The sequence below is a fragment of the Mercenaria mercenaria genome, chromosome 12 (genome assembly GCF_021730395.1).
Source record: "Mercenaria mercenaria strain notata chromosome 12, MADL_Memer_1, whole genome shotgun sequence".
In the NCBI taxonomy this organism is placed as follows: Eukaryota; Metazoa; Mollusca; class Bivalvia; order Venerida; family Veneridae; genus Mercenaria; species Mercenaria mercenaria.
Genome location: NC_069372.1, coordinates 54,804,517 through 54,819,380, shown reverse-complemented (window position 1 = coordinate 54,819,380; position 14,864 = coordinate 54,804,517). Strand labels below are relative to the sequence as shown.

General features: G+C 34.3%; 1 protein-coding gene and 1 long non-coding RNA gene across 2 annotated transcripts; one reads left to right on the top strand and one right to left on the bottom strand.

Annotated features, from left to right (window-relative positions):
* The first annotated feature begins 242 nt into the window (after positions 1–242).
* On the top strand, positions 243–14,480 carry LOC123534336 (uncharacterized). The gene is made up of 5 exons (XM_045316544.2): positions 243–358; positions 1,745–1,875; positions 7,648–8,025; positions 9,565–9,673; positions 10,900–14,480. The coding sequence occupies exons 3-5, from the start codon at positions 7,677–7,679 to the stop codon at positions 11,207–11,209; spliced, it is 768 nt and encodes a 255-aa protein (XP_045172479.2). The 5' UTR covers positions 243–358; positions 1,745–1,875; positions 7,648–7,676; the 3' UTR covers positions 11,210–14,480.
* Positions 5,194–6,177, bottom strand: LOC123564684 (uncharacterized). The gene is made up of 2 exons (XR_006689021.2): positions 5,604–6,177; positions 5,194–5,324 (listed from the first exon to the last, which is right to left on the bottom strand). It is a non-coding gene; the product is annotated as an uncharacterized LOC123564684 (long non-coding RNA).
* Positions 14,481–14,864: the final 384 nt, after the last annotated feature.

Here is a 14,864-nt window from a genome sequence, read left to right as displayed (position 1 = left end):
TGTCCGGAAACTGGACCTGTCCGAGATCTGGATCGCAACCGGTATAACTATTCGTAAAAACATTACTGGGTGCAAAACAATGCACAGCATTACTGAAATTGATCCTATGAAACTGCTATCAAAAATACATATATCTTACTGTGACAAGTTAGGTAAGTAAAGGATTTAATTACTAAATTTGAATGAAGACATAAGTTTCAGTGTTGCAAGCGGATGTTTAAAAAAAAAGAAGTTCGTGATAATTACATCTGAATTATATAAGCAGATAAACAGAGTGCATGTACAGAAAACAGCATTTCAGGTGTGAAAATCAAAAGATTGCAGGAAAAAAACACATTTTTGGATATGAATGGGATAGGTATGATTAGGTACTTTCTGTACAGTGAAGTTTAGTGGAATAATTAAGGGCCCATAAGGCTTTAAATTTTATGTTAAAATGATAGAAGCAGGTGTGCAAATAGATGTTATACATAATTACGTGGTGAGAAAAGGGCTAGTTTAACTACTACAAATCAGTTTCAAAAGTTAGAGCTATAAAGGGAGGTAATCAAAAACTATTTTTTCAATAAAACATTCTATAATATTGATCAATATTCAAACCGTTGACGGGTAGTAGAGAAACAATTATCGGCAATAGGAATTAACAAGAATTTAATATTTTATGCTCATATCGGAAAATGTGGCAGGCACATTTTAAACAGTGGCATTAGAGATAAACCAACACATTTTAGGCGAAAAATAATTTCTCTCAAAAATCCATAAAAAGTGATTAATGGTACAAACTGAATGACGTAAAATTTTAGCAATGAATAACTAAAAGATGTTGTGCAGAAGCAACGCTTTTGAAATAATGCAGAAAATTTACATTCTTTTGGCATTTTTACCAATATCTAACATTTATTTTCACACACTTTATCATTTTCAATGTCGTATATACATTCTTCGCCAAACGTGTTAAAAAGATTCACCCAAACTGGCTGGTGGCGAGTAGCTTTAAGTCTTTCGGGGAAAATATATACTAAACTGCTCAAACGATACCCCATTCTTTTAAACTGAGACAAAAGCAAAACTTTCGGTCAAAGGAACCCAATGAATTTTTTTTTGTAATACAGTATCACATGCACAATACCGCCTAACTACCAATGTGCGTGCGGCGGATCTATCTATTCAATGCTATAGATGTTACATACACTGTTTTGTTCAAAAATGTACACAAATACGAATTTATAATTCAGACATTTTTAAATGTAAACCAGACCTTATTACGGCTTTAAAGGCGTACGCTAGAATTCGGGCAATTTTTTTCCCAGTAATAGAATTTCTTCAAACTTTGGCTAAGAAACAAAAATATGCAATGAAAATAACAGGTCACCGGTATTGAAAAAGAGTTATCTGCCCTTGAAAACGGCATTTTCCCCATCTAAAGTTTGAAGAAATTCTATTGTTGGGGAAAATTTCGCCCATCAGGGAATTCTAGCGTACGGAGATACCCAGTGTGGACCCAGTTTTTAGATACGCTCTCGTTTGTATCAGAGCTAATACTCTATATTGAAGTCGTCATAGCGCTTGTTTTTAAGCTGTAGATGATCAAAAGAATGATTGCAAACTTTGTTTTTGCTATAAATACGTTCCCCGAAGGTTCTACAGTAACTTACTTCAGCTTTAAAGAGTAATGTCATACTATGAGCTGTTCCATGCACAAAGCATCAGAGTGTCCTTTATCTAAAATATCAACTTTATTTAGACACAACAGCCCGAGCCGACATTTCTGGCCGCTGGTGAATGTGAAGCATGACATGGTTTGAAAAGTCTCCGGAAGTCAGCAATTATACTTCTATGTGGTCAGAGACCACCAGGGAACTTACTAGGAATAAGGTAATGTTTGTCCGTTCTGATTGGTCATTCATGTAAACAAACCCAAGAAAGGAATTGTTTTGTGTGTGTTTTTTTTTAATTGATTTTTTACTATATTTACAGTATTTGATTATACATTTTGACAAAATTTGTTACATTTTATGTGTAGGCAATTGAAAAAAAAATATTTAGCGAATTTCTCCAGCCATGCCAATAAACGGGTTCATCTCATTCATACGAAAATTGCTTGAATACAGTATTACTATTCATATGTTTTCGTCCGATATTTTGGTGGAACTAAGATAGTTCTTGAAAAACATGCGATTATATATACATGTTTCGATTTATGGAAGGCCGTACACGTCATTATGTTATAATGGAAGTCTATGGGAAAACATTTGGTATGGGGCCTCCGTGGTCGAGTGTTTAAAGTCGCTGACTTCAAATGACCAGCCCCTCATCGATGTGGGTTCGAGCCTCACTCGGGGCGTTGAATTCTTCATGTGAGGAAGCCATCCAACTGGCTTATGGAAGGTCGGTGGTTCTACACAGGTGCCCGCTCGTGGTGAAATAATGCACGCCGGAGGGGCACCTGGGTCTTCATCCACTATGAAAGCTGGAAAGTCGCCATATGCCTATAATAGTGTCGATGCGACGTTTAACCAAACAAAATAAATAAAAAAAATAAATGTTGGTCTCTTACCATACGGATGGCCATGACCCCAACCAGCAGGAGGTAATTTCCCTTTTAAAGGCTTAATGTCAACGTTTTAATGATCGTAAGCCTTTTTATAAATAAATGAAAGTTGTATTCATTAATTGAAGAGACACAGATCCTTAAATGAGATTGCAGTAAGTATTTATCATTTGTCTTTTCTTTTAGGTGACGGTTAAACAGTTTGTTTCAGAATAGTTTCGAACAGCTGAACAATACAAACTAAACTGAATTAAACATATATATAAATTTTGGCAATTTCTAGTGTAATGTGTGTTTTTTAAATGCCTAGATCCATTACTACATAAGTTCAACATTTCATTTAAGTCATCTTTGTGCACATTTATATTATACATACATTTGTTAGAAAAAACAACCCATTTTATAAATGTCTAAAAGACCTACTATCTTACATTTTACAATTAACCTAAAATATCTATTTGCTATTAAAAAGTATTGTATTACAATAAAACTTCGCTGCTTCACAATATTCGCAGTAATACCATAAAACATTTGTGAAGGGCTGTCCACCACGATAATCCAATCTAAAACCCCGTCTTATCTGCTGCTTATCAGCGATTATGTAATAGTCGCTAATTGATGGGCAATTTTGCACAACAGGGGTCCCCATTGGACCATGAAGATTTGTGGAGTAGGAATTAATTTTCCTTTATGAAATGTAGAATAATAATATAGTTATAAAAATGTCTTTGTTTTCATAAAAAATATCTGCCAATATCATGATCATGAAAAAGGTCATATACCGGTGAAAGTGATTATTGTATTTGATAAATATATACTTATATTTTTGTTTTTGTTTTTTGTTTTCAATTTGATTAATAAGTTTCGTAAAGTGTACCTTTTTTTTCATCTTCTATTGAAATGCATGCGCGGGTAAATAAATCAAATTATCACCACAGTTAATATGACCATCATTTATTAATTTGTAATTCATACTTTTACATTCACGCAGTGATCAGTGAACGTAAAGAAGCCATGGTTGAATGTAATATTTTAGGCCCATATATAACAAAATTTTCACGAAATGTTCCAGTTATTTATAACTCATGGAACAATATCGATATCTAGCAAAGTCCATAAAATACAATTAATTACAGTAGCTTAAAGATGTGTCATATTCTGCTTTTTAATTATTCTATCTAACCAAGATGCGTTGCTCAAAAATGTAGAGCCGAGTTTACCTATATATCAGGGGTGGTATAGTACGTCATCAACAGGTGCGCGCAACACTTCCCGGTGCGGCTTTTTTGTGTCAAAACATCTCGATTCGGTGAGTAAACTTGCGATTATTACATTGATAACTAATAGATTCGGAAATGACATATAGTCTAAAGTACCCGCACATGCGTCTAGTTTATCATTTACGTTTGCATTTTTCAAGAAAGCCTTCCGTTTAAGAGAACATTCTTGCACAATGCACTTCATGGAAACACTTCCCTATTCACCACACCATATTATGTCGCATAACAAGAGTTTACATGCATTTCTGATAAATCCAAGCATTGACGGATGTTCTTTTATGGTAAACAGATGTCAGTGGAACCTTGATTAGTCATTGGAATCTAAACTTTCCGAAAAAATCAGTAAACTGAAATTTTGCCTTCCCGGTTCACCAACTGAATTGATGTCCTTCCCGGCTCACCAATTTCCAGCATGACTAACATCGGGCTGGTGCTCATGTAAATGTGATCACGCTTGCCTGGAAGTTCTATTAATTCGGATAACTAATTGTTAGAGTGCTTGCACTAGATGGTCCGTAAACATCATTTAAGCATTTGAAGATAGTATTGAAAGAACGAGGCATATCTTGAACATATGTTGTATACTATAAACGTGCATATGTATGATATAATTATGTTCTATCATGTCCTTATATTTGTTATTTTAGGTACATGAAAGATGAAAAACTTTTAGTCTGCATCAGTGGAATTGTCAGTATATGTTCAAAAGGATTGCTGAGTGATCGGCATGCAAGACATGATTGACATATTATATTTTCCAAAAGCTGTACGACATAATATTTGAGAAGTGGAGAACATCCTCTAACGGAATTACCCTAGACAAGGATTTCAACGCTCAACTAGGTCTCCGTACCAAACCTTGTCACGACTATGTCGGTTGCTGTTTGAAGGTATGGATATAAATAACTGATTTAATTTCAATAATGTTACAGTAGTTAAACCTCAATAAGGGGTATAGTTAGATAGGCACTTCGCCACATGATAATATAAGTAGAAAGTATTTTGGAAACCATTAGTTAACTTGTTACTCTAAGTATTTTTTCATGATAACTATATATGGCGTTTCATCGAAAATAGTCGAGTATGATGGCTTTGATTCCGAACTTGAGTTCAAGGCCAGACTCGATGAGACAAATAACCCAGTAGGCATTTGACGTCGGTTAGACGTCGTATAGACGTCGGACCCCGACGTCGGATTAACGTTGGATTTTGGTTGGATTTGCAAACCGTTTAGACGTCGGATCCCGACGTTGGCTAGACGTCGCAATCCGACCATTTTCCAACCTAAATCTAACCACTTTTCAACCAAAATCTGACCAAATTTTCTACGTAATTTGCGGTCTAACAAGTGATCAACACATGTATTTTATCATCTTTATTTTATATTATGACGACGTAAGTCAAATACAATAAGTCCAAAAAGTAATCCGATAATTGAAACTTTCAAGTTTCGTCAGTTTTGCATGATTCTTCAACTCCGTTAATATTTCCATCTGAAATGTATAAAATTTGTCAGTTTCATCATTTCATAAAAATAGAAAATTTATATAAATATACTAGTGCTATTAATAAGAGCTTAATTACTAAGTGCAAAACAAATATGTAATATTTTAAATTCTATGAAAAATCTTCTATAATTTCGTAAAATGTAAAAGTTTGGTGTTAATTGAAATTGCTTTACAAACAAATATGCATCAGTCTGTGAAAAAATACGGAACATTAATCAGCATAACTATTAAAATAAGTATAATTTTTAAAAATCTGTTACTCACGTTGCGGATCCCTCCCTTTGTGTAAAGTATTTATAAACTTGCTCTATCTTATCCCAACAAATATCAAATTACAGGAAGACTGTGTAAACCGATGCAGGCTTATCTCGCGGATGTATGACTAATAAATTAACATGTGTAGAAGAGAAGATCCTTAGGTAGAATAATTTATACATGTGTATAGAATGCACTTTTATCTTGAACAGCTTAAAATTCGTGAACAAATCCGTTTCCGAAAAAAGACAATCTCATGCGATATTATAATATAATTAACAGTATTTGATGTGCGAATGAACTATTATTTAAATGCGCATGTCCAGGCTTTTATGAAAACATTATATAATAAATAGTAAATATCTTGAAACTATACTAGCAAAATTATACTAGTTTAAAAGTTTTATAATTCATAACATTTATCAGACTTTCTATCCAACCTAATTCCAACGTCTTCTAGACGTCTAAGTCTGACGTCTATTAGACGTCGTGGATATGATGTTGGTTAGACGTTGGATTCGAGTCGCCGACGTCGCGACCAAAATCCAACGTCTAACCAACGTCGATACGACGTCAGGTGTTTACTGGGAAGAATAGGCATTGATAATATGCTAAGTATGGAAACGTTAACTGGGCACCCGAATGTTGATACTTACCTGTGTTATGCTAAATACTAGTTTTGCTGGTATGGCAACCGAAGTACCATGCGTCAAAATAAATTGAAAGGCTACATATAATTAAGTCAAACACGATGCCACACGGGCGGTGAGCCGGGAAGTGCATCGTTTTACCTGGTGAACCGGGAAGGCGAAATTTTATATAACTGATTTCTTTGAAACTATAGATTCCAATAATTAATTAAGGTATCACTGACCTCTGTTTGCCATAAAAGAACACCCGTCAAGGCATTTAGTCATTAGAAATGCATGAAAACTCTTTTTATGCGATATAATATGGTGTGGTGAATGGGGAAGTGTTTCCATGAAGTGCATTGTGCTCGAATGTTCTCTTAAACGCAAGACTTTCTTCAAAAATGCAAACGTCAGTGATAAACTAGAGACACATGCGGGTACTTTAGACTATATTTCATTTCCAAATCTATTCGTTACCAATGAAATAATCGGGAGTATACTCACCGAATCGAGATGTTTTGACATAAAAAAGCCGCATCGGGAAGTGTTGCGCGCACCTGTTGATGACGTACTATACCACCCCTGTATATGTTAAACAGCAGGTTTATCGATATTTTAGGATAAAGGGAAACAACTACAACGGCGCATAAGGCAAAAAATCAATACCGACAAGAGTTGCGGTTCTCGTATATTTCACGCTCAAAGTTGGGGATGTTTTTAATTAAAACAAAATGTCATTTCGCACTTGGCATCAAGTTTATAAAGAGTGAGTGCTACAAAAATAAAGTATTTCATTTTGCTTTATTTGTTCTTTAATTTGTAAAAAAAAAACTGTTAGCATGCAAAATATTTTACCACTGGTTTCAGATGTAGATTGGAACATCCGACCCTCGGGTAACTGTTTTGACGGTAACTCGGCACAGCTTCGTAACCGCTAACCCAATTAACATTGGACCGTGTATTTCCATCTGCCATCTACAACCAGTGACGTTCTATTATGATGTAGATCTATGGGGGTTTTTTTTTTCGTAGAAAGTCAGTCATTCGGTATTTTAGGGAATAAAACTATTTTGAGTTTGACCATCATGCAGAGCAGTTATTTAACATTATATTTCAGTTACACTTTGAAACAAGTGTGAATTACTTTTGACCAAACAAAATAAACAATACTCTTTATCAACGCAAGGCCAATCGATCGGCCCAGTGGTCAGACTTGATAATATTTGCATTCAGGATGGATTAAAACCAAGGACAGGTCATTGCAATAAATCATTTAAATGGGACACCTCCCAGTGTAAAGTTCGACACTGGTTAACTAACGCGATTTTCTGTTCATCTCTAAGGATATTTAACATCTTCCAATTTTTGTGTGTGTGTAAATATATGTACTTATATGTATTTGTTTTTACATATGTTGTCAGAAAAGAGAATTAACAAAAACTGAAACAAAATGGTACTTTTAACACATCAGAGAGAAAATGGCCGTTTTGCTTCATCGGAGTTCAGCCGGACGGGACATTCTAACGTTTTCGGGAACAAGACGTTACGTTGGAGTTTTAGACGTAAACAGCTCGACACAATTCAAGAACAAAAACCTGATTATTATTTCAAACTTTTGCTGCTCGGCGACTGTGGTACAGGAAAAACGAGCTTAGCGAACAAATTCAGCTGCGATGCATGCAGTAAAGCAAACTATGTTCAAAAACCTGCCGTCGGCGACGTTAAAACTGTAGAATATGTTGATCGTGTAATTGAAGTGTCGGATAAACACATTCTGGCAAGGCTTTACGATACTGCAGGTAACACGTTCAGTTCTATCTATTCGATTAAGTTCAAAGCACCGTTTTCTGTGATTTTATTGTGGTATTATTTATTTCTTAACATGATCAACATAGGAAATAGGAAAAATTTTCAGCTGACTTTTGTAAAATTTGTAAGGGGTCATAATGGTTTTGTTTATGATGTGGCTGCCACGTTTTAGCACAGACACTCTGGGTTCGGAAGGCCAGGTGAACGACCCTGAACCCAATGAAACATTCAAATTATCAAACATTTTTCTCTTTATAATCGTTCCATGTTCATAGCTTTTAAAAGCCTAATACAAAATTCCTCTTAGCTCTGGGGATGAAAAAAAAATTGAATAGCCTCACGAGTTGTCTCATATCAATAAAACAGAGTCTGAATGCAGACTGGTGTAAGGGTTGCTATGAAAATCACTATTTATAGCTTATTTTGAGTTCCGACTTCCACCGAAGGTTATTTTTATTTTTGATTTCTAACCCGAGGTAGGTGACCGAAGGAATAATATAGGTAGCGAATACATACTTCGGTAAAAGATTGGAATTCAATATTGGCAGATTTTTTTCTGTTTTCGGTGGATTTATTTATGTACTGCAAAATCAGATTTTTGTGAGGGTTTTATTTTGGCAATATTCGCTAACTGTCCGTATTTGGAGAGCTTCATGATTGACTGGTTTTGTTGAATGAGTGTTTCCTCTTTAAAAAAGGCATTATAATAATTATTATTGTTGTTCATCATTATTATGATTATTATTATCATTCTCATTATCATTCCCGAAAGTGAGTACATATGTACTCGCGAGTGTTATTATTGCTGACCTTTCAACGTCACGAAAATATCTGATTGAGGTACCAGCTTAATCATACTTTTGCAACAAAAATTAAAGACTGCTTGCAAATGATTTTTAATGGATTTTATGTAAAATGGGGAACTGTGATCTGTCGTAGTTACAAGCGCATTATCCATCAGGTTTTATTTCAATGGCACGACTTACAGGATTTTTTTTTTATATTTTGCCAAACGGACGGTTCGTTTATTGTTTGAACAGTTTGAACTTTATTTCACCTCTTTTTATACCCAGACAACTGATAAGTATGTGTTGATATTTCAATATTTAATCTTTTATCGCTCTTTAAGAGAAAATGTAAGGTGAAATGAAATAATATATGAAGACTGCGTTCATGAGAGGGTAATACGAAAAATGTTAATCTTGAGAAAAATATGAATATCGTGTGAGTCGTCAGCCGACTGCTTTACATACTTCAATTGTATGAAAATAAAATATCCGTCGTGTCGTTTTTATTAACCTTTCAAGAAATTACTTAAATTATGTATATACAGTTCTCCACATTTCGCTTTAATTTATGGTTTATTGTTTTATGTTTTCGACTACTTCTAAAATGCATAAATATTTAAAATGTGCAAGAATCATGGCTTTTCCAGGAAAGCTCGCTTTACATGTTTACTAGGAAAGCAAAGTTTTCCTTTTTGATATATTCTTATCATGGTTATGACAACATTTTCATTTGTCTCACAGGTCAAGAAAAATATCGCAGTCTGACAGCATCATATTATCGGGGAGCGCACGGGTGTCTCGTGCTGTTTGACGTTACCAAGGATTCCACTTTCAGTAATATTTCTTACTGGTAAGCTACATTTCTGTATTATCATTGTGTATTAATATTTTATTTATGTAGAAATTTTCATGTATCGTATGATGGTCAGTATCATTCCTGACTAAAGCGGGTGGCATTTTACAATTTGACTACCGGCTTTTATCGTTTATAATTACCGTAAAAATGACTTTTTTTCGGAGTTCATGCGAAATGAACGACAGAATATGATAGACAAATTTACAATGAATCGCATGCGAAATGAATGACATACTTCCTGATATGTCCATTATTTTCCCTTTCCGCTTTTTAACAAGTTTTTTTTGGAGCAACTTGCACGGCCTTTATTTTAATTAAATTTAATATCGGCTTCCCGGTCACGTTATTTCGGACTACATTCGGGCGTCGTCTTAACAGCGGCACGTTATCACTGTAAGAGGCGTTATCGTACCTTTGACGCCTTTCCTTTTGTGGTTCATGTAAGAATAAACTTTTTTATGGTGCTCATGCACCAGAATAAATTGTTTAAGGTAACCATGTTTCCGTACCAATTTCATTTGTCAATGGTTTTGCTCTGCGCATCAAAAAATTCGAAAACATTTTATCAAATTATGAATCGAAACCACGACTGTTTGATAGAAAATGATCTACATTTGTAATTACAACAAAGAGTGATAATTAATATGTTTCGTTTAGAAATAAAGTTATCGCCGTTTTTTCGAATATTCGGTGAAATGAAACAATGCGCTCACCGATGTGTGAATGTCTCAGCTTAATAATATGTAAGCAATTAAATTGTTTGAATTAATAAAAAGTGAAATCATAGCAAAATGAATACTGAGTCAACTGCCGGTCAATAGTCAAAAATATTATCCCTCGGTCCTTTGGAGTAGAAGCAATATTATTACATGATTCCTTGTGTAAATCTCCGGTCCATAGTTTACTGCGCTTAAGTCATAACTTGAGAAGAAATCTAAGTTTATTTCTGATGCCATTTGTAATACATATATTGAATGGTTTGTCGGACCTCGGGCGATAGTTTTTACTACTGACCGGCAAGCCATTCAGTAAGTGCATACTATTTTTTTCCTGAACTGCCAGACTAAACGGAAAAGAGCTATCGACGTCGTTAATGCTCTCTTTAACGGTTGTCTGTCCCCGTTTTCTAGAATTATTTGTTTTGATTAAAACATTTGCTCCATTATTTTTATATCAAACATTTCATCATATTCAAAAGAATGAATCTTTTTGTGTTGCAGGCTTCATGATATCAAGGAATATTCCACCCATCCGGATATTCCAACACTTTTGGTAGGCACAAAATGTCACGTGGCACCTGAAAAGCGGGAAGTCTCGTTTGAACGCGCTTCAAAGTACGCAGAAAGTGTAGAACTACCTTATCTGGAAGTGAGCATTGAGGAAAACGAAAGTGTGGTGCCGGTGATAGAGAAACTTTTAGAACTTGTTTTAGAAAAGATAAATAACCACCAAACATTGAATACACAACAAGCAAACAGGATCATACTTCAAGAACAACAAAAGCCTACAAATAATATGTGTTCGTGCTAATAAGATGGCCACGCAAAGCAAATGCATATTGAATGTATATGTTTTACTCATTTGATCTCATTCTACATTTTGTGTTCATTACTCTTGCCTTCTGAAACGTTCCACGACTGTGATATATAGCCATCGTGGGAATATTTTCTTTTACCTTGCTTTTATTACGCGCATTGTGCGCTTATTATTTGTCGCCGTCACGGAATGCCTGACAAAAAGAAACATTTTTCTCTGAGCCAGTGAATATTTCTAAGGGAAATTCTTTTACTCACTGGGAACTACTTTCATTTTGTCTTTTGTTCATCTCCTTCACCTTTTAGGCACTGAATGGAGTGTTGTTATAAATATGCACGGAAAGAGACAATGCCGTCTGCTGGTTCGGACATAGTATGTCTGTGTTATGAATATTTCATGACGAAATATATTTATATTTTTTGTTTTCTGTTAATAATGTACATGAAATGTACAGATTTTGTTAAATGCTATTTCCTTAAAATGTTCAAAGGTTTCTCAATGTTTTCTAAACTTTTGACATTCATTTGGTGTATCTAATGTGCATCAAGCATGCCAAAAGACACTTAAATCTTCAATCACTTCTATGATCATTTTAATACTGTGAGAAATACAATGGACATTCTAAGAAATAATATATAGCAGAACAATGTTTAACATATCTCAACAATACGAATCAGTTATACGTCGCGTGTATAATCCCTCGTGAAATTATCTGTTTAACTTCATCGTATTGTTTCGGTATGTTTAAAACATTGTTCTGCTATATATTATTTCGACTGTAGTTGTCTTTTATGTTAACAAGTAGATGAAATAGAGATACTTTTTCATGGAGCATGTATGGCGCCAAATATAGTAGGTTGGAATGACGTCAACGCATAACTGTGTTTTAACAGTGTAAAACTACGGAGAGTAACACGTCAGGCGGAATAAGCTAGGAGTGCGTAAACGTCTAACGACTCGTTTTTCGAGCCAAATAACGCATTTAGAGTGTGTGAATTAAGTGTAACGCCATTCCGTTATATCATTTCGATTCTGAAACGTCTTTTATATAAAATAGATCAAATATAGCAGATCTCACGGCGCCAAATAATACGTCAACCTGGCTTCAGATTTCCGTGTTTTAATGGAAATGAGCATCCAGTAAGAAATAATATATAGCAAAAAAATGTTTTAACATACCAAAACAATTTAATGCGGCTATACGCTTGCAGAATAATTTACGTCCAAGTGACATATAAACGATTCGTACGGTTGAGTTTGTTAAAACCTGGCACTGCTAAATATAATTTCGATTCTAATATATTTTTTTTCTTGAAACAAGTAGATGAAATAGGAAAGAATTATTTCGTTGCGCATGTATGACGCAGAATATAGCTGGTTTACGTGACTGTGTTTAAAAAGTGTTACGATACGGGTAGTACTATGTTCCTGGAAAAGCTAAGGAGTACGTAGACGTGTATTGTTATTTTTTCGGGCCTGATAACCTAAGAGGGTGAGAACGCCATTCTGTTATATCACTTCGATTCTGAAACGTCTTTTGTATAACATGGTATATCAAATATAGTAGACGTCTTTCTCGACGTCTGTATTGCTCCAAATAATATGTTGACGTGACGTCAGGTAGTTTCCGTGTTTTAACGGAACTGTGTACGGATTTGTCATATTAAAATAGTACATAAAAAGCCTTTTGTTTTTGTCGAGGACATAATAAAATTTCTCTTAGCTATATTGTTCCCACTGTTTCTGTTAATTTTTAATGTTGTTTTTTTTTGTGAAACTCAACTTGTGTATAAAAAGATATGTCTTATGTCTCTCTATGTGTCATTGTCTCCTTTTGTTAGTCATCTGCATTACATGTATTCTCCTTATTTGTTAGGTCTGACACACGTGTGCATTACATCAATACAGACAGCAATGTCTAGAATGGTTCCAATATGGTATTTCCATTCCTTCCATTTGCAAAATACAGAAGCCTTCAAATAAACAAAGAACAATTGTGTGAAATTTAAAATTTTTACTTTTTCATGAAACTGTTTTAAATATGTCAACTGTCTTTTTTTTCAACAAAGGAAAAATATATAAAACAAGATGTTCATAGGTGAAGGAAAAATAATAAACAATAAAACTTAATGTGTAAGCTTTAAAAGACTTTTACAACATTTTGCCAGTCTTTGATTTATATACCTATCTGCCGTTAATAATTATTAATAATAAACAAGAAATGATCAATAATTCTAAAAGAAAGCATATTTTCTGCAAAATGAAGAGAAATACCAACAAATTAAGGCAACTTAAATTATAATATATTGCTGGCAGCTCCTTTAGCCGTGTAAGGAACCCTAGCACCTGAATAGTAAAATAGGGAGTATCATAGTGTGTGTGCAACTTCAGTATGTTTCGCTTTCAATTACTGCGAAACCACCAATATTCATGGGTGACTTAACTTTTGTAGATTTCATGGTTTAGTCAATCCACAAAATTTAATCCTGGGCAACAAAGAAGTTTGTATCATGGTTTACCTGCAGTGTCATTATAACTGTTAACTTCTATCTGTAATATTCTTCAACTGAGGAAAAGGTGTGGCTTAAGCTGTACTCTCACTAAGTTAGAGAACATGTCTTAGGTCCCCCATACATATAGAATACTGTAGGGAAATGTTGAACTTTCTGAAACCGTTCTCTATTTCAGTTAGAGTACGCTTGTCACAGGATAGTACCAATGCTTAAAATGGAATGTTAACTTGTCAATCAAAATTAGCAGCCGAATGCATTGTTCATATTGGCAGACCATGATACAAAACAGGAAGCGTAGGGGCCACTTGAATAATAAGGTTATTTCTCGAAGGTTACACCTTCTCGAAATAACCTAATTATTCTTGTGAACCTCTGCTCTTTCTGTTACATCTATTTTATGTTCAAAGATCAAATCCATGAATTTGTATTCCCACAAATACCCTTATTATATAACAATAACCTGTTTTGTCAAAACCACAATATTCCATGCCCACAAAACTGAATGATTTTACAGTAATACAAGTTCTGGAACAACAGATCTGACACACTTTGCGTTTAATGGAATCTGTCAGCGAGAAAAATCTTAAAAATAAGTATTTTGTTGCAACAATAAAAAAACGCCGATGTAAATGCTCAAAAGCAGTTTACTCTCCAATATTTGTTGTGGAGTGGATTGGTTAGTATAGACTTTTTGTTTTAATGTTTGATTCTACTTCTACCACTAAGAATAAGGTTAGTATTACGGTAGTAATTTATGAATTACAGTGGTTTCGTCAAATCACCGGTTCGTCATACTTAATTTATATAGTAAGTGAGAAGTGGTTTCGTCATAAAGACTTTATATAGTTAATAGCATATAATAGGTCAATACAATGGAAGATGATCGCACCTATTTAATGGCAGTTAATATCGATGATTGCGTTAAAGTAATTCGCACATACTTAATCGATAATGTTACTCAAATTGCAAATGAGTTATTAAAAATTATTGTGTATTAAAAACGAGTTCTTGATAAATATTACGTTTCTGAAATAGACGGCCCGATCTATACTTCATTTCATGAAAAAAAAAATGATTAGCGAACAATATAAAGCTGATCTTGATCTGCACTGGTCGCGAATGCAGGTACATGTATA

What these genes read in the sequence shown, in the direction of transcription:
- LOC123534336 (XM_045316544.2), top strand. Translation starts at nt 7,677, where the DNA reads ATGGTACTTTTAACACATCAGAGAGAAAATGGCCGTTTTGCTTCATCG. An exon ending in AAGGCTTTACGATACTGCAG is followed by an intron (nt 8,026 to 9,564) that starts GTAACACGTTCA and finishes TTTGTCTCACAG; the next exon opens with GTCAAGAAAAATATCGCAGT. An exon ending in TTCAGTAATATTTCTTACTG is followed by an intron (nt 9,674 to 10,899) that starts GTAAGCTACATT and finishes TTTGTGTTGCAG; the next exon opens with GCTTCATGATATCAAGGAAT.